This window comes from Mizuhopecten yessoensis, unplaced genomic scaffold, assembly GCF_002113885.1.
Source record: "Mizuhopecten yessoensis strain PY_sf001 unplaced genomic scaffold, ASM211388v2 scaffold10033, whole genome shotgun sequence".
NCBI lineage: Eukaryota > Metazoa > Mollusca > Bivalvia > Pectinida > Pectinidae > Mizuhopecten > Mizuhopecten yessoensis.
Genome location: NW_018408345.1, coordinates 325,249 through 349,261, shown reverse-complemented (window position 1 = coordinate 349,261; position 24,013 = coordinate 325,249). Strand labels below are relative to the sequence as shown.

Below are 24,013 nucleotides of genomic sequence, written 5' to 3'. Positions count from 1 at the left end.
TATTTCTGCGCTTGGTTTTGCTAGTGTTCATCTAATTTATATTCAAATTGTTTAACTGTGCTTGAATTCATATCACTTGACGGGAGTTTGCTTCATAAATCAGCAGTTATTTGTGTAAACGAATTGTTTTCGAATATTTAATCTTGAATGCGATTTGTAAATTTAAAGTTGTGACCATGTGTAGATATTAAATATGTCGGATACTTCATGGTCATATTTCCCGGACAATATTTTGTAAACCTCTATCATGTCGCCACGTGATCTCATATATGCTAGTGTTGGTATTTTTAGTTTTTCTTATCGCTCCTTTATGATGATGATGAGGAGGAGGAGGAGGAGGAGGAAGAGGAGGAGGATGGGGATTCTTTCTTTCTTTTTAATTCAATTTAAACCAGAGTGTCTTCATGCCATTTATTGGAAAGCACAGCGATTAGTAAGAAAAAAGCGTAAAAAATATCGGTTGCATATTTTCAAGCTGTTAATTATATCAGAGACATATACGTCTCTGATTATATATTTATATATCTAAGCGGCTGTGTACATACGTCCATCTCCTAAATGCTGTCGTTATTTTTCTTTTAGTGCACTTGCCAGCATAATGCTTTTTTATTCGAAATACTTTCTGTCTATTTTTATTAGATAGTTTGTGCGGCCGTTAATGTACAAATGATATACCAAGATAATCGATTTCGAAGTCTGATATTCCAGTTGAAACCTGGCTATCCGGTCCGGTTCTCGTTTCCGTCATATCTTGCAATCGATTAATTTATTAGTATACGACTTCCTGTTTTCATTGGGGAAAACTACTTTCAGTTTGCGCAGATCCTGGATATATTTATCTCGTCATAAAGGTGAGATTGATATTTCTACTTTTAGTTGTGGCGTGATAACATCGGATGGGGATGCTTTCACAATGCATTGATATCAAATTATCAAAATCGTTACCGAAAAACAGTCTGCCGATATCCAGAAATGTACGTATGCATTTGCTAAATAGGCCTACATGCCTGGAATGATTACACGGGTTTGTTATCACGAGTGACGTCAATACGCAGGTAAAATTGCTCATTTAACAGGTTCGTATTATGAATTATGATATATGTTATCATTGCATTACTTCGTTGTATAGGATATTAGGCAACATACTAATGGGAAGATACATTAGACAGGTTCAAGTTCTTTATTACTTTTGAGTCTTTTGACTCATCAGCTATAAATAACAAAAGTGCAATATTTACAGGAAACTTCTCTAGTCAGAGTATAAACTCATCTCAACTTATCTCAGTGTTCAGTGGGCAAGTCATAAAGTTCTTTTTATATACACATATAAATGACACATTCACATTTACTGAATTCTCATTCATTCCGTGGACCAGTAAACCTTAACTTGGCGGAAAAACAGAAGAATCCCAGCTGGCAGTATAATGTTGGCTAAACGTTGGTCCCACATATACTTATATGTTGGGACAACATTAGAGAGACGCCAATTTGTCCATTGGCTCAACGTTGTCGAAACGTCAGATCTCAACGTAAATCCGACGTTTTATCTGACAATTTGCGTGAACTTTTGGGCATAGACGTCAGCCAAACGTTGGATAACGTCAGATAAACATATGAGCATACACGTCGATCCAACGTTGGATAAACATCAAGTTAACGTTAGAGTAGACATGTCAGTCAAACGTTGGGACGTCGATTCAACGTTGGTTAAACATTGAGTTAACGGATGAGCATTCACGTCGGTCAAACGTTGGATGAACGTCAAGTTAACATATGAGCATTAACGTCGGTCAAACGTTGGATGAACGTCAAGTTAAGGTATGAGCATTCACGTCGGTCAAACGTTTAATGATCGTCAAGTTAACGTATGAGCATTCATGTTGGTCAAACGTTGGATGAACGTCAAGTTAAGGTATGAGCATTCGCATTGGTCAAACGTTGGATGATCGTCAAGTTAACGTATGAGCATTCACGTTAATCCATAGTTTGATATACATCAAGATGTCGTATAGAATTGAAGTGTTTACAATGCTGAACCAGCGGAAAAATTGACTTCAGTCCCACGTTCGTAGAATATGTATCACGTTTAAGTCTCCATGTCAGTATTTGTGAACATGTGCCAAATGTTGCCTATCTACATCAATTCTATCGGAGACATGTGGTTCCCTGCAATATATAAAACATAATTTCAATTATTCTTAAATACTGATGTTGTCTTGACGATTTTTCTATTTCAGATCAGCATGTATCATATTTTCTCATTTTTTTAGTGTAACTGCCCTGAGTGGATTTCCTTCTACTTTGACGTTTCCTCCATGATTTTTAGAATTAAGTGCATAAAAAATAACCCGGAATCTTTGTTATGTTCCCATTTTTGTATTTAGAGAGTGACTGATTAGTCACTATCACTGTCTTGGGCATTTGTTTCTTTGGTTTTTTCTCGATGTATATGAAAAATAATAGTTGGATTTTAAACAAAAATAAGAATGTCTCTAATTGTTCGTCGAATTAGCAAATTATCAAACACAATTACAACGTAATTTTTTATGATTGTGTATCACGGGTATTTTTATTTCACGTTTTTATTTTTATATTATATAATACTTTGTTTGTTTGTTTGTTTATGTTTAACGGCCCATCGACGAGGGCCATGGTGATTTACCTATTTATCTCACTCTCTCAACAAACATGTGAGCAGCGAAGATAAAATCAGATTAAATGGTTCATTTTAAAAGCATTCGCATTGTTTGTGTAGATAATAAAAAATAAAAAGGGGGTAAAATAATAAAAGAGATAACGAATAGATGATATGGAATATGTGATATATATATAACGTCAAAAAGGGTAAGGTGGGTTAAAAGACATCAGAGTCTACAAATTAGACCGATGTCTTTCAAATAGTTAAATAATGCCTCCAAACCCACGGAACTGAAAAGTGTTTTCATATCCGGGACTCGAAAATAGATATCACGAATGTGTTTAAAATTGGAACATTCTATTAAAAAATGTTCCACTGTAAATGGAGTGTCACATGCGTGGTATGAAGGAATATCTTCTCGTTTTAAAAGGTACGAATGAGTAGGATATGTGTGCCCAGTGCGGAGCCGAGCGAGGACAACTTCCTCTCTACGATCTTTCCGACTGGGAATAGATGTTTTAAGTTTCGGTTGTATCTTAAAAAGTTTGTTGGTGATCTCGAGAGACCAGTGTTGCTGCCATTCATTTTGAATGGCTGTACGAATAGTAGGTTTAAAATCTGTGTATGGTAGTTTGATAGTTGTTTGTTCGAGATTCAATGCATTTTTTGCTTCCCTGTCAGCAAATTCGTTGCCTTTACTTCCGACATGGCTCGGAATCCATAGCAAAGTTATTTTAGACTTTTTTAAGATACGAGATATTCGAAGAGCAAGGTTTTGTACGAGTGTGTTTTTAGGATCTCGTAACTGTAAACACTGTAGGACAGATAGAGAGTCTGAACAAATAATTGCCTTTTTAATACAGAACAGCAATAATAATATTTCACAATACTAGTACACATTTACTGGCACACTTACTATGTATATTTCATAATATATGGAAGAACGTTACAGTACTCGTGTATCAATGCGCACATTACATACATTGTTTATGTGTAATGCGTACGTATAGAGGAGATGCAGTACAAGTATTACCTTTTCCAGTATTCATTGAAATTATTTCCAACAAACCGAAATTTGTCTAAATCTTCTGTATACTTACATGTACTTGTTATGAAAGGTTTACGCCAATAGCGTGTATGTCGGTCAACTTCAGCGTCATGCGTACTCTCCGGACACAAAGGATTGGGTGGCCGGCGGGAAAACCACTGACCATTCCGACCAGTGTATACATTGTATCAGATTTCAACATCATTATAATCTGTGGAAAGATCTACGAACACTACAGATGTGTTTATATGAATAACTGGTATATATGTTCTGTTTAAATGTCTATATTTATTATGAACTAGTTCGTAAGAATGTACGTTTGTATATATATATATATTTGTACAGATAACAAATAGTTTATAGTGATCTTTTTATAGTGTGCTATTGCTGGGATATTTTTTTTTCTATACTTATTCAAATTGATTGATCCAATCATGCAAAAGATATTACGTTGTAATGTTGTATGGGTCTGACGTTGCACAAAAATCATACAGCAGACTATCAAGTCTTGGAACTATGGCTCGATGTTGTACAAACGTTAAAATAAAAATGGATAAATATAGTAATCTGAAGTGTTATTTTGAATGTTGACTCGACGTTGTATACCCAAACATCTAAATCGCCATCTCAATGGTTATTTTGAAACGTTGGTTCGACATTGTACCAACGTTGTGCTCCAATTTGCTTTAAGAGAAAACTGAAATGTTGTATTAAGACGTCGGCTAGACATTGCAAACTTAACTGTGACCAATGTAACCTTATCTGACGTTGGCCTGACGTATGTCTGCCAGCTGGGATAATATTCTAATAATAGATTCACTCATCTGTGCATGGTTTTACTGTGACTGTCGGTGTCAGGTTGTTTCGCTGTAAATCCTGTTCGACTCTTTGTGACAAGTTGTTTCGCCAAAAAATACTTTTTGAACAAAACCTATTTAGGCCTGTTTATAATTTAGTAGTTCATGACTGAATTAGTAATTCAGTCTCATTTGCGGTTTTCCCTAATCATCCTTATTTTTATTTTTTTTTGTCATTAGAGACGATAAATTGGTAGATTTGATGCACGGTAGATCTCAACACAGCATTCACCAGCTGACAAAACATTTGTTCATGAAACATGAAAATCATTTAAACTGATATTTATTACCTGAAAATATATACTTATGTTAGGGCATAACAAACCTTGGTGCAAGCAGGAATTAGGGCGGAATGACCCAGCTCAGTGACTTTCAACTGCATATGGTATATATGATTTATTACTTTGTAAATAACAAAATTATCATATATTATTTTTCCAAATGTATAGCAGCTTAAAACATGTATATTTCAGTCAGTGAATGTAAATCTGCCACTTTAGAATCCTATAGCTATTTGGTTTTTTTTTATCAAGTAATATAAATAGAAATTAAATGGATAAGCTGTAGTGATACTGTTATACTGCTAAACTGAGGAAAATTTGTTGCTCAAGCCTCACATGAGCAACGCTTAATCTAGATTTTGTATGGCTTGTTCTCAAACAAACTGACGTCTTTTTCTCAAACACATTGATTACTTTTGAATTATAAACATATGTTGTATGTTTAATTGTATTTCTTATAAACAGCAAGGGGTGAGTAGAATGAGCAGTTCACAGAATAAAAAATCTTGTCAACTGTGACCATAATATTACATATCTGTACTCTATAAGCAAAATATGAAATACACTACATTTGCATGTAATGTCTCGGTGTTCGGACTTTACGGTAAATTGATAAACAATCACCATGAAAAACATTGTACATGTAGGTCTATGGGAATCGTTTACTTCATAGACCAAGTTGTTTGTAAAGTATAACAGGAAGAGAAATGCAATGGCCAGACCGAGATTCAAACCCGGACCTCTGAACTCTAGAAGGACACTCTACCAATTGAGCTATCTGGTCGCCGAGGATAGACCAAGTTCCAGTTCTGCTACATTTCTCCCTCCTTTTTTCTAAGTCGCTAACCTCGAGACAACACTATTTACAACTCCTTTACTAAGCATTCACCCAGTGCTTGAAACAAGGGTTGGGAAGCTTGCCAATTTTGTAAAAGAGAAAGAGAAATGCAACGGCCAGACCGAGATTTGAACCTTGGACACTCTGAACTCTAGCCAGACGTTCTAGATCTACCAACTGAGCTATCTGGTCACTGACAATCAACCCGGCCAGTCAATTTTCTGCTTCAAAAGTGATTTCCTTTGATGTATTAAATTCAGTGAATAAATAAACATAACAATGTCAAAGTGAGAGAAAACGTTCTCCAAAAAACTACTTGTCTTGCTTCATTATTTCACCCATTTTCTTTATTTCATGTTATTGAACACTAAATATATAATGAAAATAGAAATGATGAGCAACAACACCACTGAATTTCTATTTTCATTTGCTCTACTTTCCCTAATGAGCACTGTTGAATACCATTAAGGTATCCACCCCAGGATCCCTACCGCCACTATGAAACTGACTTTCTTGCAGGGACGTTGGGTCTCCTGCACCCTCCTGTTGTTACTAAATATATAAGTAAAGGTTTCTCGGTCAAGTCCTTTCTATCAAAATTTCAGTAGGTCTTTAAGAAACCTATCTCATGGATAGATCTATTGTCTATGGTGTTTAAATCCTTAATTCCAAGACAGATGTCTGGCTGTAAAGTTGATATTAATGTCCTGTTTTGTTGTATTATAATACACTGTGCGAGTACTGTAGAATCATTTATTTTCGTGGGGTTAAAGTTACATGATTTTCATATACTAGCCTGTTCTAAGGACATTATATTTTGTTGATTTCTGATCTTCCCCTATCTATAACATACCAAATTGATGTTTTCGTGGGGATTTCATTTCGTGGATTTTTGTTATCCACGAAATAAACGAAATTTAATGTCCCACGAAAATTTAGGATTTTACAGTATGTGTAAATTAAAGTCAATGATATCAGCCAACTATCATTTAACATTTTTATCCAGGATGAATCCGTGGATGAATGAGTTGGTTTCACCTTCTAATGTTGATATCCCAATATTGAAGGCAGAAACTCCTTCGGAGACGTGCACATAGAGTGATTGGAGTCCAGGTATTTACTTGGTGTTTACACATGTACACTGTTGGATGATGTAAGGCTCAAAATGCTGTGAGGCATGAAATGATATAAATGTCAAAAACATTCTTTCACTTCCATTTAAAGTGTACCGGACATCCTGGTTCACAAGGCGTGGTGTCTGGGGTCTCATTTTGATACACTTGTTGATAGGTTAAAGCACATCTATTGACAGATGTAAATCTTATTTTGAGTCGATGCAGTGTACAGAAATGTAAATGTATTTCACAGTATTTTTAGGGAAAATGCATCTTATATTCCACTAGCAAGTAGACAGTTGTAAATATTTGAGAAGTCTGCAGGGTATTGAGCGATAATCACAATATGTGATTTACACTAAAACTAAGGTGAGTCCAGCTAAGTAACAAAGAAACTTTATAAGGCATTGTTGGATTGACTGCCCTTCAGGATGCTAGGCTATATAGGTGTCATGAATGCTTGTGTAATAGGACGAAGAATAGTGATAAAGATAGTGCCGTCGCTGGGGCTCGAACCCGCGACCCTTGGCTCTCCAGCCAGTCTGAGGCTCTACCACAGAGCTAAAGGGAAATTCCCTCCGGCTGACGCTTGTAAGGCAACCTAATTAATCCACATCTTTTACACTTGCAAGAAAAACCAAACAACAACCTATATTTAATTTTGAACCTAGTTTTACAGCCAAATGGAGGCTGCTCCCCCAGCAAACCTTCCTTTATTTTCCCAAAATGAAGAATGAAAAAAATAAATAACATCTTCCTAATTTCAATAAAAATAATGCTATGTTTTTCCAATTCATGTACAGAGGCTTAGCACTGTAAAATTCAGATAGAAAAAACACTGCAGCATAAAGTTGCAATTTTTCCTTTCAAGTTGGTGTTTCACTACTGTTTTGATGTCAATGTCCTGGTATGTGATCAAAGTTCCCCACCCTATAGACATCTATGTAAATATATGCAATTTTCCAATACTTTGTGACATAATTTGTTAGATTTATAACTAAACTACCAGTATTTGATATGTGGTAAAGCCAGGTAATGTATAATGTATTGTAATGTTTGGTGGCAGTGTAGTTATACTTATGTAAGGCTAGTTACCGGTGGTTAGGGAAGGTGCATTGACCTACAGGATTTCCCAGGGTATGGGGAGGGCATTGTTACACAGGGAGGACCAACAGGATTCCCCAGGGTTAGGGAAGGTGCATTGATACACAGGCAGGACCTACAGGATTCCCCAGGCTTAGGGAAGGTGCATTGATCCACAGGGAGGACCTACAGGATTCCCCAGGGTTAGAGAAGGTGCATTGATACACAGGGATGACCTACAGGATTCCCCAGGGTTAGGGAAGGTGCATTGATACACAGGGAGGACCTACAGGATTCCCCAGGGTTAGAGAAGGTGCATTGATACACAGGGATGACCTACAGGATTCCCCAGGGTTAGGGAAGGTGCATTGATACACAGGGAGGACCTACAGGATTCCCCAGGGGTTGGGAAGGTGCATTGATACACAGGGAGGACCTACTGGATTCCCCAGGGTTAGGGAAGGTGCATTGATACACATGGGGGACTTACAGGATTCCCCAGGGTTAGGGAAGGTGCATTGATCCACAGGGAGGACCTACAGGATTCCCCAGGGTTAGAGAAGGTGCATTGATACACAGGGATGACCTACAGGATTCCCCAGGGTTAGGGAAGGGGCATTGATACACAGGGAGGACCAACAGGATTCCCCAGGGTTGGGGAAGGTGCATTGATACACAGGGAGGACCAACAGGATTCCCCAGGGTTGGGGAAGGTGCATTGATACACAGGGAGGACCTACTGGATTCCCCAGGGTTAGGGAAGGTGCATTGATACAGCGGGAGGACCTACAGGATTCCCCAGGGTTAGGGAAGGTGCATTGATCCACAGGGAGGACCTACAGGATTCCCCAGGGATAGGGAAGGAGCATTGATACACAGGGAGGACCTACAGGATTCCCCAAGGGTAGGGAAAGTGCATTGATACACAGGGAGGACCTACAGGATTCCTCATGGTTAGGGAAGGTGCATTGATACACAGGGAGGACCTCCAGGATTCCCCAGGTATAGGAAAGGTGCTTGGTACACAGGGAGGACCTACAGGATTCCCCAGGGTTAGAGAAGGTGCATTGATACACAGGGAGGACCTACAGGATATACACAGGGTTAGGGAAGGTGCATTGATACACAGGGAGGACCAACAGGATTCCACAGGGTTGGGGAAGGTGCATTGATACACAGGGAGGACCTACATGATTCCCCAGGGTTAGGGAAGGGGCATTGATACACAGGGAGGACCAACAGGATTCCCCAGGGTTGGGGAAGGTGCATTGATACACAGGGAGGACCAACAGGATTCCACAGGGTTGGGGAAGGTGCATTGATACACAGGGAGGACCTACATGATTCCCCAGGGTTAGGGAAGGGGCATTGATACACAGGGAGGACCTACAGGATTCCCCAAGGGTAGGGAAAGTGCATTGATACACAGGGAGGACCTACAGGATTCCCCAGGAGGGAAGGTGCATTGATACACAGGCAGGACCTACAGGATTCCCCAGGCTTAGGGAAGGTGCATTGATACACATGGAGGACTTACAGGATTCCCCAGGGTTAGGGAAGGTGCATTGATCCACAGGGAGGACCTACAGGATTCCCCAGGGTTAGAGAAGGTGCATTGATACACAGGGATGACCTACAGGATTCCCCAGGGTTAGGGAAGGTGCATTGATACACATGGTGGACTTACAGTATTCCCCAGGGTTAGGGAAGGTGCATTGATCCACAGGGAGGGCCTACATGATTCCCCAGGGTTAGGGAAGGTGCATTGATACACAGGGAGGGCCTACATGATTCCCCAGGCTTAGGGAAGGTGCCTTGATACACATGGTGGACTTACAGGATTCCCCAGGGTTAGGGAAGGAGCATTGATACACAGGGAGGGCCTACATGATTCCCCAGGCTTAGGGAAGGTGCCTTGATACACATGGTGGACTTACAGGATTCCCCAGGGTTAGGGAAGGTGCATTGATCCACAGGGAGGGCCTACATGATTCCCCAGGCTTAGGGAAGGTGCATTGATACACATGGTGGACTTACAGGATTCCCCAGGGTTAGGGAAGGTGCATTGATACACAGGGAGGGCCTACATGATTCCCCAGGGTAAGGGAAGGTGCATTGATACACAGGGAGGACCTACAGGATTGCCCAGGGTTAGGGAAGGTGCATTGATACACAGGGAGGACCTACAGGATTCCCCAAGGGTAGGGAAGGTGCATTGATACACAGGGAGGACCTACATGATTCCCCAGGGTTAGGGAAGGTGCATTGTTACACAGGGAGGGCCTACATGATTCCCCAGGGGAAGGGAAGGTGCATTGATACACAGGGAGGACGTACAGGATTCCCCAGGGTTAGGGAAGGTGGATTGATTCACAGAGAGGACCTTCAGGATTCCCCAGGGTTAGGGAAGGTGCATTTATACACAGGGAGGACCTACAGGATTCCCCAAGGTTAGGGAAGGTGCATTGATACACAGGGAGGACCTACAGGATTCCCTAGGGTTAGGGAAGGAGCATTGAAACACAGGGAGGACCTACAGGATTCCCCAGGGATAGGGAAGGTGCATTGATACACAGGGATGACCTACATGGTTCCCCAGGGTTAGGGAAGGGGCATTGATACACAGGGAGGACCTACAGGATTGCCCAGGATTAGGGAAGGTGCATTGATACACAGAGAAGACCTACAGGATTCCCCAGGGTTAGGGAAGGGGCATTGATACACAGGGATGACCTACATGGTTCCCCAGGGTTAGGGAAGGTGCATTGATCCACAGGGAGGGCCTACATGATTCCCCAGGGTAAGGGAAGGGGCATTGATACACAGGGAGGACCTACAGGATTGCCCAGGATTAGGGAAGGTGCATTGATACACAGGGAGGACGTACAGGATTCCCCAGGGTTAGGGAAGGTGGATTGATTCACAGAGAGGACCTTCAGGATTCCCCAGGGTTAGGGAAGGTGCATTGTTACACAGGGAGGGCCTACATGATTCCCCAGGGGAAGGGAAGGTGCATTGATACACAGGGAGGACCTACAGGTTTCCCCAGGGTTAGGGAAGGTGCATTGATCCACAGGGAGGGCCTACATGATTCCCCAGGGTAAGGGAAGGTGCATTGATACACAGGGAGGACCTACATGATTCCCCAGGGTTAGGGAAGGTGCATTGTTACACAGGGAGGGCCTACATGATTCCCCAGGGGAAGGGAAGGTGCATTGATACACAGGGAGGACCTACAGGTTTCCCCAGGGTTAGGGAAGGTGCATTGATACGCAGGGAGGACCTACAGGATTCCCCAGGGTAAGGGAAGGTGCATTGATACACAGGGAGGACCTACAGGATATACACAGGGATAGGGAAGGTGCATTGATACACAGGGAGGACCTACAGGATTCCTCATGGTTAGGGAAGGTGCATTGAGACACAGGGCGGACCTACAGGATTCCCCAGGGTTAGGTGGGTGCATTCATACACAGGGAGGACCTACAGGATCCCCCAGGGGTAGGGAAGGTGCATTGATACAGCGGGAGGACCTACAGGATTCCCCAGGCCAAGTCCCGGGACGAGACTTTTCGGAGGGGGGATAGTGTAACAGCTAAGGAAGATAAAGGGGAAATACTGCCTTATTGGCAAGCTAGCTTTTCCAGTGATGTGGTATAACCCTGGGACCCGCTCACTAGTTCAGCAACTTTGAGCGTGATCAGTAGCCGGATGGTCGACTGCCCGCACGTTACATAATACTGCATTGATAATAGGTTATTGAAAATGAAGGAATGGTATTGAGGATACAGGCAAATTCTGTCTACAGAGATACACATCCATGAATATTAAGTGTTTTGATATGTATGTTTACAAGTGTGCACTTCATTTATTATTCTAACCTGAGGCTATAGTGTTGATCATATCTTGTAACACGGCCTTTAACTGCTTATATAATGTAAGTAATATTTTAGTCTATTTGAAAGATACTGTGCATGACAAGCTAACATGTAGCTCAGAAGAAAATCACAAAATCTAAAATTAGATTTTTACTTCTGTATTTTGCTTGTTGCACAACTCATTTCATTTGTTAAATTTAATTTAAGTTGAGTTATCGGATATACTGCATTACAATGGAGTCTGTCTGTTTTGGTTTTTGTAAGATAAATTGGATAAATATCATGACATGCTTTTATAAAACTTAGCGGATGGCATATATATACTGGTTACTTTTTATACAGTACTTTTATATTTAAACAGAATTACTTTTTAATACATGTATCATAAATATGTGTTTATCTTTATTGAACAGATCAGAGATGTCGTTTGAAAATCCCAGCAAGAATGAGTCCTCGGGGGATGTACACAAGTTCCCCCTTCGACGTTTACAACCCGCCATACAAAAGTTCCTCAAAGTGGTGGAGATTGACCTGGATAGACTACACAAACATAGACTCAACATAGGGAAGGTAAAATGGCCACCAGATAGCAGCTTCTATACAAGGCAGAAGGTTCTGATGTTTAAATAAGGAAATGAAGTATATCACCAAAGTTGCTGTAGCTGTTCATTCAGACAGGAAAAAAGTTTAAGTTCAAAAATCAAGATAATAAGGTCTTTTTACTAAAATTGATTAATATTTTTTAAAGGATGAATTTCTTTCAAAGGATGACCTGGAAAGAACAAATTTTGCTACTAGTATCTGGCAAGCCTTCATTAGAAAGCTTTGGGAGGTTACTGTCACAATCTGTTTAAGTAATTTGAAAGATCAGTTAATTCTTATGGAGTGATTAAGGTACACTTGTTCATAAATCGCAGCAGTAGAAAAGGAGCTTTTGCAGCTTATAGTCAAAGGTGAAGGTCACAAGGTCATTTAAAGTCAAAGGTCAAGGTCACAAGGCCATTTAAAGTCAAAGGTCAAGGTCACACGGTCACAAGATCTTTTGGATTAAGTTTTTCAATTATATATAAATTTCTCACTATAAGGAATAGAATGTTCTCAAACTTGCTACAACTGTTCTGAAGACGATTAAGCTTTTCCTGAATGTAAAAGTTCCAGGTAAAAAGTACGTCGTTGAAACATTTATTGCACAAAAGTGACGTCGGTGCAGTAAATGTCAGATATATATACATTTGCTTTTCATTCATTTGTTCTAGTTTGCATAACTTCAATTGTTTCATTGATGAATTTTGATCTGTATTGATTGTTCCCCTTAATGCTGTCTTACTGTTAGGTAGCTATAGACTCGTCACACCAACAGTGAGGGATTGTAAATTGTTTTGTTATAGAGCATCAAGCAGCTTTAACTTACTGTAAAAGTGGACATTTTTGCTTTGTGGTACGTGTAGAAATGTTCGCCTTTTTAGCATTGGGTGTATCAGCTTGAAAATATCCACACACAAATATTTTCAATAGATTAAATGTAAATACGATATATACTGATTTCGGAACTATTGCCACATGAAAATTTTCACAGCGCGATCAGTTTAAAGGGTCAGAACGCGAACATTTCCGCAAGTGAAAATTACTATTTTTGCAGTATCTGCAACAAACTATTTACTTTATATATCTTTGTGTTCATTATAAACATGTTTCTAGATGACTTGATCAAACATTACTTATTGGGAATTTGTTTACCAGTATAACAGACTTGAGGACTGGACAAACTTGGACCGAGAACAGGTGAACGCTTCCCGGACCGTCCAGCAGATCATGGCAAACATTCGTGAGATGGAGAAGATGAGGGAACAGGTCAAGGATGATGAAGTCGAGGCGTTTGACGGAAAAACATCAGAAATGAGACAAACAGCCATTGGTGCTATTATGGAGTTTTTAGACCTTGGCCAAGGAAAAGTTGCTCATCAAAATAAAGAAGAAGAGACAGGTATTTTGTTTTGTGTTTTTTTTATTTTTTTAAATTCCAATTACCATTATTATTGTACCAATTAACAAATTTTTAAAAAGAAAATAGAAATGATGAGCAACAACACCACTGAATCCGGTACAAAATGTAATGTTTGATTTTCATCTTAAGTGCTGACATGTTTCGGCCAAAGGGAGGCCGTCTTCAGAGCACAGTTACATGATGTTTGCAACTATGATACAATGACAATAAAGGTCATGTGACTAGAACAATTTTTTTTTTTTTATTAAAAAAGCTTGATTGTATAGACCCAATGTAAGGATGTATCATAGCTTGTTATAATCAATCACCAGAGAAAATCGTGTATTACTGTAGCTTTGCTGTGTTTTCAATAAGATTCATCAGTTTGGAAATATGTGATAATATCAAAGTTTTACTTTACACTCAAACAATGTACGCGCAGTGTATCAAACGTGTCGCAACCTATTCAATACAGTGTGTGTGCACGCTTTCGCTCTCTATCCATAAGCAAGACATCCCAGGACATGTAATATATACGATTTTGTCATATTGTTGTACAGGTAAACAATACAAATTGCTCACTCAGTCATAGCTTGACAAAGGGACCAGTCAGTCTTGAAACGTTGTGACACGTTTAATACATACATTGTTTGCTTATAAAGTTAAAATTTGATATTGCTTTTCTGTGTTGTTTTTTTCATCACAAGTAGTGCCAGAGGGCTGGGATAATCCTGGAGGGGGCCATTTACTCCTCCATGTTCCAATTTAATTTTGATTTTACATAGGATGGCCCCTCTTAATTTTGATATTGACTAAAAGTTGCTGAAAATGACCCACTGCTCTCAAAGTCCAGGATTTTCCCTAACAGGGGATCAAAGGTTTATCAATGTAATCTGTCACCTACAATTGTCAAATTTTGTACATGTATGTGAGTACCGGTACCTCTGATGGTGGAGTGTCTTGTACTGAAACTAGGTCTTATGCCCCATTATGTATAAAGATTGTAGCAGGGAAGAAAATTAATGCAATGCCAGACTGATTCAAACCTGGTACATCTCAACTCTAGACAGACGTTTTAACCAATAGAGCTACCTGGCCCCAGTTACTCAAAGGTTGGAAATTCAACTCATTGCCAATTAGAAGCAATGGCTTTCCAAGCAAAATAATCGTATTTTTTTTCTTGTCTGAACAAACTGTAGCAGTGAAAAGATGTTCTTTATTTGGTTGTATTCAAATTTAAAATTTTCCCCTTACCACTGGTAAACTCTACCCAGGCTTTGCGCAATTAAGGCCTGGTTGCCAGCATTCCTCCCTCCTTTCTCTAAGTCTCTGCCCTGGAGGACAACTCTATTTACAAGCAAGGTTTGGTTGCCAGGTATCGACCCAGTCTAGTTTCACTGCATTCCTCCCTCCTTTCACTAAGTCTCTGACTTGGAAGACAACTCTATTTACAAGCAAGGTTTGGTTGCCAAGCATTCACTAAGAACTTGAAACAAGGTCACATGGCACTACTGTAACAGGAAATGTATAATTACACTTCAAGACCGGGATTTGAACCTGGGACCTCCAAACTCTGGACAGATGCTTTAACCAATAACCTCCCTGGTAACGGGCAATCAACCCAGTCCAGTTCTGCTACGCAGTTATGGCCCTTTGTTTATTTTTATTGATATCAAAAATGGTCCACAGATGGAGGATAATGCATGCTTGTTATACTTCACTGTATGAGTTCAGTTTCAATGATATGAAAATCAAATGCTGCCCTGTCCAAGTAAACTGTAAAACACATTAGCTGACATCAACTCTCAACTTGTGATTTTATTTTTCTTCTTCTGATAGACTGCCATAAATTTGTCACTTGGGATTCCCAACACATTGCACACTCACTTCATAATTTTGTTAAGTATATTTGATCAAAAATCATAACATTAATATTTTGATGACATGTGATTTTGATACAAGCTGATTAAATCTTCAGTCATTTCAAAACTATGCAATTCTAAAGTGTCAGTATATTTCTCATTGAGATCTGTGTTTTTCTACAGGATTCTCCGACTCTGGGGAAGCCCAGTTCCTCCTAAGTTCACCGAGTTCGTCGGCCCCGGTGACGCCTCAGCGAGAATTCACCCTGGTAGCACAGAGTCTCCCTCCTGACCTCGGGAAGTCACAGGCCCAGCTGAACTCACTCCCGAAGGACTCGGCCGCTCAGGAGTCATGGGACAACCTTCACGAGGTCAGTGACCGCTGGTCAAACTTTGACCATTCAAGTCATAAAGGAATGACCGGTTTAACTCATTCACCCCTACATGTCTAAACTGGACTTGCCCAATCTTTGATTTCGTAAGGTTCAAATGTGACTTTAGTGATGAATGGGTTAAAGAATTATGTGTAAAGTTTGAACAGTCAAATATTCCTGCAGAGTAGATTTTTAAGACCTGGACCGATATTTTTGAGACCTGGACCGATATTTATGAAACCGTTCTCATGTTTAAGCATCAATTCTGTGCCCCCTTTCTTGTTACTTGCTTACATCATGTGACACAGTCAAACATCATGTGTTTACATTGAAAATGGTATTTGTTTTTAAGTGTGGTCAAAACTTTTTCAAATCGGAACGAGAAAGTGGGCTTTATCACAGAATCTGAATCTGAGCATGGAAATGGTTTCATGAACACTGGCCCGGGACTTGTATTTTCTGACAAGTTAAAATCATTTAAGATTCAAATAAATCTCTAATAACCCACTTTGAACTCATAGAAAATATTTCTACAGAAATGTCTGTTTGAACATGAGCGTTTACTAATGGTTAACATTTCAAATACTGGAAACTAAGAATGGAAAAAGATGAAGATGAAAAAATAGACCGATAAACCAACCAATTGATCTATATATACATAAACTTCAATTCCTTTTAATTGGCTTCACTTTTTTGTGGTGTACTTTATGGCATAAATAGAAAAATATTTTTTGAGAATGTTTTTGAGAAATACCTTTTGTCAGTGTATTCAAAAGTTTCATTTTTGACAAAAAATAATGCATGTTAATATTTATATTGTTCATATTTAACTAGCAAGAAATGAGTATTACAAAATCATCACAAAAAAAATTAAAAAAACCCTGAACAATGCTTGCAATAGTGTAATACTCACTTCATCAATCAGTCAGGGATTAATGTCACTTAGCAATGATGCTCGATCATTTGACACAGAATATTCTTGTTTTCTATAATGTGTTAGCATCCCCAATACATACCCTTGTGTTTACCTACAGAATCTGGTCGACCTAAATTCCATGATTCATGAATTTGCAACTGCAGTCCAGGTAAGACCTTACCTATTTACTCCTTTACGACTCTATTGGGATTACATGATTCTCCTGGGAGCAGGTATTGATTGTTACGCCATTTGTTTGTGAGAGTAACGTCATCAATTTTTGAGAAAACGACGTAATTTTCTCACACAAACAAATGACGTAACACTCAATACCTGCTCACAAGAGAAGATAACTCTGCAATATGCAAAGACGGAATAGATTACAGCATGTAACATCGTCTGTCAGATATTTCCGAAAGTAGCGCTTAGCTCTTCATGATTTCGGTCAACTTTGGGCAAAGAGTGGCACGAAGAGGCACGGCAATTTTTTTTATCATTTTAAGAGTAAATTTGTACGTTTCATGATCTCTTTACCAAGGTTATATTCCAAATGGTAAGCAGAAAGGTTTTTTTCCAAAATGAAAATGTAAATTATAATATCACACATTTTCAAATTCTAGACTTGCACAAGTCTGCCAAAACTTGCTAACAACTAGGAAACATGAAGGTAGGCCCTACATCAAGTGAAGAAATGACTGGTTGCCATGGCGCCATGGGTTAATGGTGTGGCGCCACACTTCTGAAGCCATTTTGTGTGGCTCCTGACACGCTGATGTGTGTTCCAAAGTTTTATTTCAAATAAATTAAATGATTAAAAAAAAAATCATTTTAAGACCAAGAGTGGTAACTTTCAAATAAACAATTACATTTACATGTAGCTTTTTGTAGTGTTAGCTAGCTAGCCTAAAAGATTCTTATAAAAGTTTGTTTCAATGTGACCTTGTGCTTAAACATTGTGACTTGAGCATCTTTATATCCTGGCCAAGAATTATGTAATGCAACATTTTCTTTGGAAAAATAGGGACAGTATTACTAGGTTTTACTGACAAATAATGACAGTTTTACAAGAATTTACTGTTCTTCAAAGCTACACCATAACTTTGATATTTCATGATCACCTGCTGTAAGGAAGGTTAATATTATTCAAGCTGATTAATTTCAGGCCTCATGAGTCGTGAAAATGTTCGAAATTTCAGCTACCAAATGATTTTCACACAGAAATTGTATTGATACGGTAGTAACAAAACTACAAGTTATATGAATGTTAATTATTAGGTTAGCCTGCTATGGCGAGTGTAATCTGCGATCAGACCAACAGTACACAAACTACGTCCATATAGCGGCTTGCCAAAGTGTAGACTACATTCAGTATTGTCACGAACGACAGCTCATCACCTTCGGGCGAGTCGACCTGCTCACCGAGCCTACAGAAAAGTCAGCTAGACCTCTCTACAAATGCTTGTTCACAACACAGTCTTCCCCGTTTTAAAATAGAAGCCTTTCTCATCCAAGAACCCCCACACAGAAGCTTCAATCACCTGCCTCCTTGCAACAGCCTGAAGTTGAGCCCCTGAAGTGCAAAAGTCTTTTAGGAGGAGGCCTCTTACTAGCAGCACATTCTGGATCTCTGTCTGGAGAGGACAGACCCGTGCCTGTCATCCTATCAGATGGTGAATTTTCATCCTCTTCAACGTTGTCCAGTTCCAACGTTTCTCTGCCAATGGCGGAGGATCTGAATCCTCCACAACACCATTGCTGCGACTAGATATGTCCCCTGTAACTAGTACCTCAACTTGCTCTCCACTCAAGACAGTATATTCCAAATGCAGTGGAGCACAAAGTCCCCAATACCATATGATCCTTGCCGACTGCGTAGATCATACCTCCTTTTTGTATGGCCTGCAAGGATTTAAGACTGCTTCGAGCAAGCGCATGCACCTCCTTCATATCAATGGCCATAATTTGTATGAAGTCTTAGGTTGATGCGTTGATATTGAGAAACATGTTTAAATTACATCCCGTTCAAAACCGGCACAAAGCTTATAACAATATCAACTAAGTGTGAACTCACAACATGAATGCCTTGTGGCTATAACACTGACGCGTGGCATTGTTATGAATAGTTACCGTTGTGTGTATAGGTAAAAGGGTACAGAGATGTTTATAGCTGTAAATCATGGTTAATTCTGACACCAATTGTAGTAAGAAGTTATATGAACGTTAATTATTAGGTTAACCTGCTACGGCGAGTGTAATCTACAATCGGATCAACAGTACGCAAAATACGTCCGTATAGTGGCTAGACAACCTTCAGTATTGTCAGGAATGACAGCACATCACCTTTGGGCGAGTCGAACTGCTCACCGAGCCTAAAGAGAAGTGTTTTTTTTTAATGTAAGAATATGCAAACTTTAACATATTTATTTGCTTCTCCATAAAAAAGAGTTCAATACTAATAGTTATTCAGCAAAATATGATAAAGTAAATAACACCTTGTTACATTTCTTTCTGAAAAAGTTGTATACATGAATATTCTACTAACTATAGAGAGTATGTAGAGTGATGGTGTTCTTTTGCTGTAGACTCAACAGGAGAACCTGGATGATATACAGGACAATATAGAAAAAGCCCAGGACAATGTAAGGCAGGGGACGCAAACACTAGGAAAGGTAAAGTTTATATAATGACACAAGAACTAGGAAAGGTAAAGTTTATATAGGGACACAAGAACTAGGAAAGGTAAAGTTTATATAGAGACACTAGAACTAGGAAAGGTACAGTTTATATAGGGACACAGGAACTAGGAAAGGTAACGTTTATATAGAGACACAATAACTAGGAAAGGTAGAGTTTATATATAGACACTAGAACTAGGTTAAAGTTCATGTAGGGACACAAGAACTAGGAAAGGTAAAGTTTATATAGGGACACAAGAACTAGGAAAGGTAATGTTTATATAGGGACACAAGAACTAGGAAAGGTAAAGTTTATATAGTGACACAAGAACTAGGGTAAAGTTTATATAGTGACACAAGAACTTGGAAAGGTAAAGTTTATCTAGGGACACCCGACCTAGGAAAGGTAAAGTTTATATAGAGACACAAGATCTAGGAAAGGTAAAGTTTATATAGGTACACAAGATCTCCGAAAGGTAATGTTTATATAGGGACACAAGAACTAGGAAAGGGAAAGTTTATATAGGGACACTGGAACTAGGAAAGGTAAAGTTTATATAGAGACACTAGAACTAGGGTAAAGTTTATATAGTGACACAAGAACTTGGAAAGGTAAAGTTTATATAGGGACACAAGAACTAGGAAAGGTAAAGTTTATATAGAGACACAAGATCTAGGAAAGGTAAAGTTTATATAGAAACACAAGGTCTAGGAAAGGTAAAGTTTATATAGGGACACAAGATCTAGGAAAGGTAAAGTTTATATAGGTACTAAAGGCCTAGGAAAGGTTAAGTTTATATAGGGACACAAGCACTAGGAATGGTAAAGTTTATATAGGGACACAAGAACTAGGAATGGTAAAGTTTATATAGGGACACAAGAACTAGGAATGGTTAAGTTTATATAGGGACACAAGAACTAGGAATGGTAAAGTTTATATAGGCGAACAAGAACTAGGAAAGGTATAGTTTATATAGGCGAACAAGAACTAGGAATGGTAAAGTTTATAAAGGGAACATCACAATATGGAAATTCAGAGTTTTTATACTATGTATAGAAGATCCTGCTTAAGTTAAAATCTCAGATGAAGTGGAAGTTTCTATTTTGATTTTGTAAGCTAAAACTGTAAGTCAGTTTCTTATATATCGTATAAGATTGAAACAAATGTTTAATGGTGCTTCTTCCCCTGTACTTATATTTTCTTTCCAATTTTGCTGTCAAGTGAACCTACAAACAAAACAGTCTACATCTTAATCAATAAAACTGATTCTTATTCATGTTTTTTCTAGATCTGTGAAAAGAACTGACACATGTATATTGCATTCAATATTTATATTATTCATGTAGGTATGTATGATATTGTGGAACAATACATGCAAGTTGGTCTGATTTTGGATATCAAATGACAAACATACACAATTTTTGAAGTAAATATCCAGGTGAGCGATACAGGCCCTCTGGGCGTCTTGTTGAAGTATTTATTTATTTATTTTTTTCGATTGATGAACTTTGATTGTTTGATGTGTAGTGTTTTGACCTGAAACTTTTTTGTTGACTTGTTGACAGGCCAGTAAGCTTAAGAGCGCTATACTTCCTATAGCCGGAGCTGTGATAGGTGGGATTGTGGCAGGACCTGTTGGACTGTTCGCAGGACTCAAAATTGGTGGATTTGCCGGAGTGGTCGGGGGAGCTGTAGGTTAGTGACTCCAGGGGGTGTTCTAAGATTCCTGGTGATAAGGACTCGCACAGCCAAATCATTTACTATATGTTATTACTAAGCTTTGAGCTAATAGCTATAATATTTGAAGTTCAACACTTTAGATTCATGGATACATGCCAGACAAAGGCTTCAAAAGGCATTTTTTGGCGGGTTTAATATAAGTGCGCTACAGGCGTCTACTTTTGACAACCAGAAGTTTATAAGTCAAGCCGGTGAAGTAGGACGGGTATACCCCCTGACCTTTGACCCCATATCAATCTGCCATCACATATTAAAATCCACAAACACTATATGTTTTGCTAAAGTTGAATATCTGCAGATTTCATTCAATTCATAATATGTCAAAATTACCCATACAAATTACTTAAAAGACACTGCATTTAACCCGAACAAATTTTAGGTAGGGATAACAATCGTATGAAACACGTGCTGATTGACTGATTTAGTTGTGCCAATCCTGATAAGTCAGTAGTTACTATTTGGTATGACCACGAAATACCATCTGCAAAGTTCTCATTTGCATATGAAGAGCAGATGGTGATCTGCATCATCTTCAGCAGGCCAGTGACCAAGGGAATGGAGCGGTTAAGTTGTCTGACATTCTGCTACCACTAGCCCTCCACCACTGGGTCGCGGGTTTGAAGCCTACGTGGAGTGGCCTCCAGGTACTAGCCGTAGGTCGGTGGTTTTTCTCCAGGAACTCCGTCTTTTCTCCACCACAAAAACCTGGCACGTCCTTAAATGATCATACAGAAGCTGTTAATAGGACATAAAACACAAACAAACCAAACAAAAGTAGCCCAGGGCTAGAGTGCACAAACTTATATAGGGTACTTAATATAGCCACTCAATCATACATCTCTTTACCTGATCACCTCCTTCTAATAGTCAGCTTCCACTCTTTGATTACAACAGAATGAAATTATTGAAGTACATGTATCATAAATAATTAAGACACTGAGACATATACCCGTACTATAATTAACATTACCAGGACATTCATAAATTACAATTTGCTAGTAGTTAAATTTGTATATTAAAAGTTCATTCTTCTCAAAAGATTCCTCTTCATTGTCTTTCCAGGTTTCACTGGAGGTAAACTAATTGAGAAAAGACAAAAGAAAGTTGTGGATACGGAACTTCAGAATCTCAGTGGAAAAAGGTCAAATTCCATGCCAGACCTGTCCCACACAGAAAACAAGCCCAGTGACAGTTGGTTTCCATGGAAATGATAGAAAACAAGCCCAGTGACAGTTGGTTTCCATGGAAATGATGGCTTTACATTAGAGGCTGTGAAAAGTTACGATGTTCTTATATTTTAAATATGTTGTTCCTTGTTTGCTGCGAATCAAAAAATATTGTCTATTACATACTGATATGAGGTTCATGCAAAGATATCAGGTTTAATATTCGAACCCAAGGAATATTCTTGAGACAACCAAGGTCCTTTTTGTGGGTGGTCAGATGGCGCACTTGCCTTTCACCAAGGCGCCCGGGGTTGGATTCCCCAATCAGACGTGAAAAGGTTGGGGTCACCTGCCTGGCCATGTGGGTGTTCCCCAGTTACTCCGGTTTCCTCCCACACTAAGACCCCCTAGGGTGTGTGTTAACATCCTGGCCAACAAGAAGGATGAATATAAGTTGATAAAGCTTGTCTCACAATTGCTGTAATATAAATAAAGTTTATATATATTTAAGGCCCTTTTGAAAGTAATTTATCCCATGGTTTGGTAGTTATTATGAACAAAGTGATGATTATATTATTTCCATCCGATCATCTTTTTATAGTGAGTTCAACTTCAGTAAACTGTATGGTGTAGAAAACGACACAGATCTCCGTCAATGTCAGTGCTAATCCTAATTGTGACGTTGTTGACTTAACGTCATTCCTGTTGTGTCCACAAGGAACACAAGTCTGTACCTTTACATACAAAAACACAATGGGTGAACTAATAGAGACACTTAAACATTTCGTTTTAATATTGATGGGGCCAGGGGCATGTGGTACGTAGTGTCACCGATGTCCGCCCCGTCTAGTCCCGTTGTGTCCCTTCGCGTTGACAGTGTGTCCCATCCAATCCTGTTTCTTTGTCATGACTCTACCTACATAGCATTTCTTAACAGATTTTTATCACAATTTATGCGTAGGTCAAGTATGAGATAACCTTGGACAAGTTCGCTTCTCAATTTGAATAAAGTGTGTAACTCTATTGCTACCTTTATAAAAGCTGCAGATATGATATACACAGGAACATAGGATATACGCAGGTGTAAAAGATGTGCATTGATAAGGTTGCCTTACAAGCGTAAGCTGTAGGGAATATTCCTTAGCAAAGTGGTAGAGCATCGGGCTGGAGAGCCAAGGGTTGCGGGTTCAACCCCCAGCAACAGCACTATCTTTATCACTATTCCTCGTTCTACTTCAAGCTGGTGCCGTTGACACTGCTTGTTCAAAGTAGAACCCTTGGCGGGGAGTCAAAGAACTTGGGTTGATGTTTGAAAAAAGGGGGGAATAGTTCAAAAGATGTGCATTAATTAGATAGCCTTACAAGTGTAACAATGTGGATTGTACACGCTCTGTATTTACTTGTTACCTATTCTGTAATGTACATTATTGATATAGTACGTAGATTCTGTAATTGTCTGGATCATGTGACGATAACGTGACATATAAGTACGTTAACACTATATTAAAGTTATTTTTACTTGTTAGTTTTATAGATATTGTTTATATTTTTTTTTAA

At 39.0% G+C, this 24,013-nt stretch overlaps 1 protein-coding gene across 6 annotated transcripts; it reads left to right on the top strand.

The window, feature by feature from the left end:
- Positions 1 to 784: 784 nt before the first annotated feature.
- LOC110459315 (syntaxin-17-like) lies at positions 785 to 22,543 on the top strand. Of its 6 annotated transcripts, none has more exons than XM_021511505.1 (8): positions 785 to 851; positions 12,152 to 12,308; positions 13,479 to 13,722; positions 15,768 to 15,955; positions 16,993 to 17,043; positions 19,457 to 19,543; positions 21,116 to 21,245; positions 22,353 to 22,543. In XM_021511505.1, the coding sequence occupies exons 2-8, from the start codon at positions 12,159 to 12,161 to the stop codon at positions 22,499 to 22,501; spliced, it is 999 nt and encodes a 332-aa protein (XP_021367180.1). In that variant the 5' UTR covers positions 785 to 851; positions 12,152 to 12,158; the 3' UTR covers positions 22,502 to 22,543. The 6 variants fall into 6 exon arrangements, with proteins under 6 accessions (XP_021367180.1, XP_021367184.1, XP_021367183.1 ...); XM_021511509.1 differs by lacking the exon at positions 785 to 851 and adding an exon at positions 861 to 1,055; XM_021511508.1 differs by lacking the exon at positions 785 to 851 and adding an exon at positions 861 to 1,076.
- Positions 22,544 to 24,013: the final 1,470 nt, after the last annotated feature.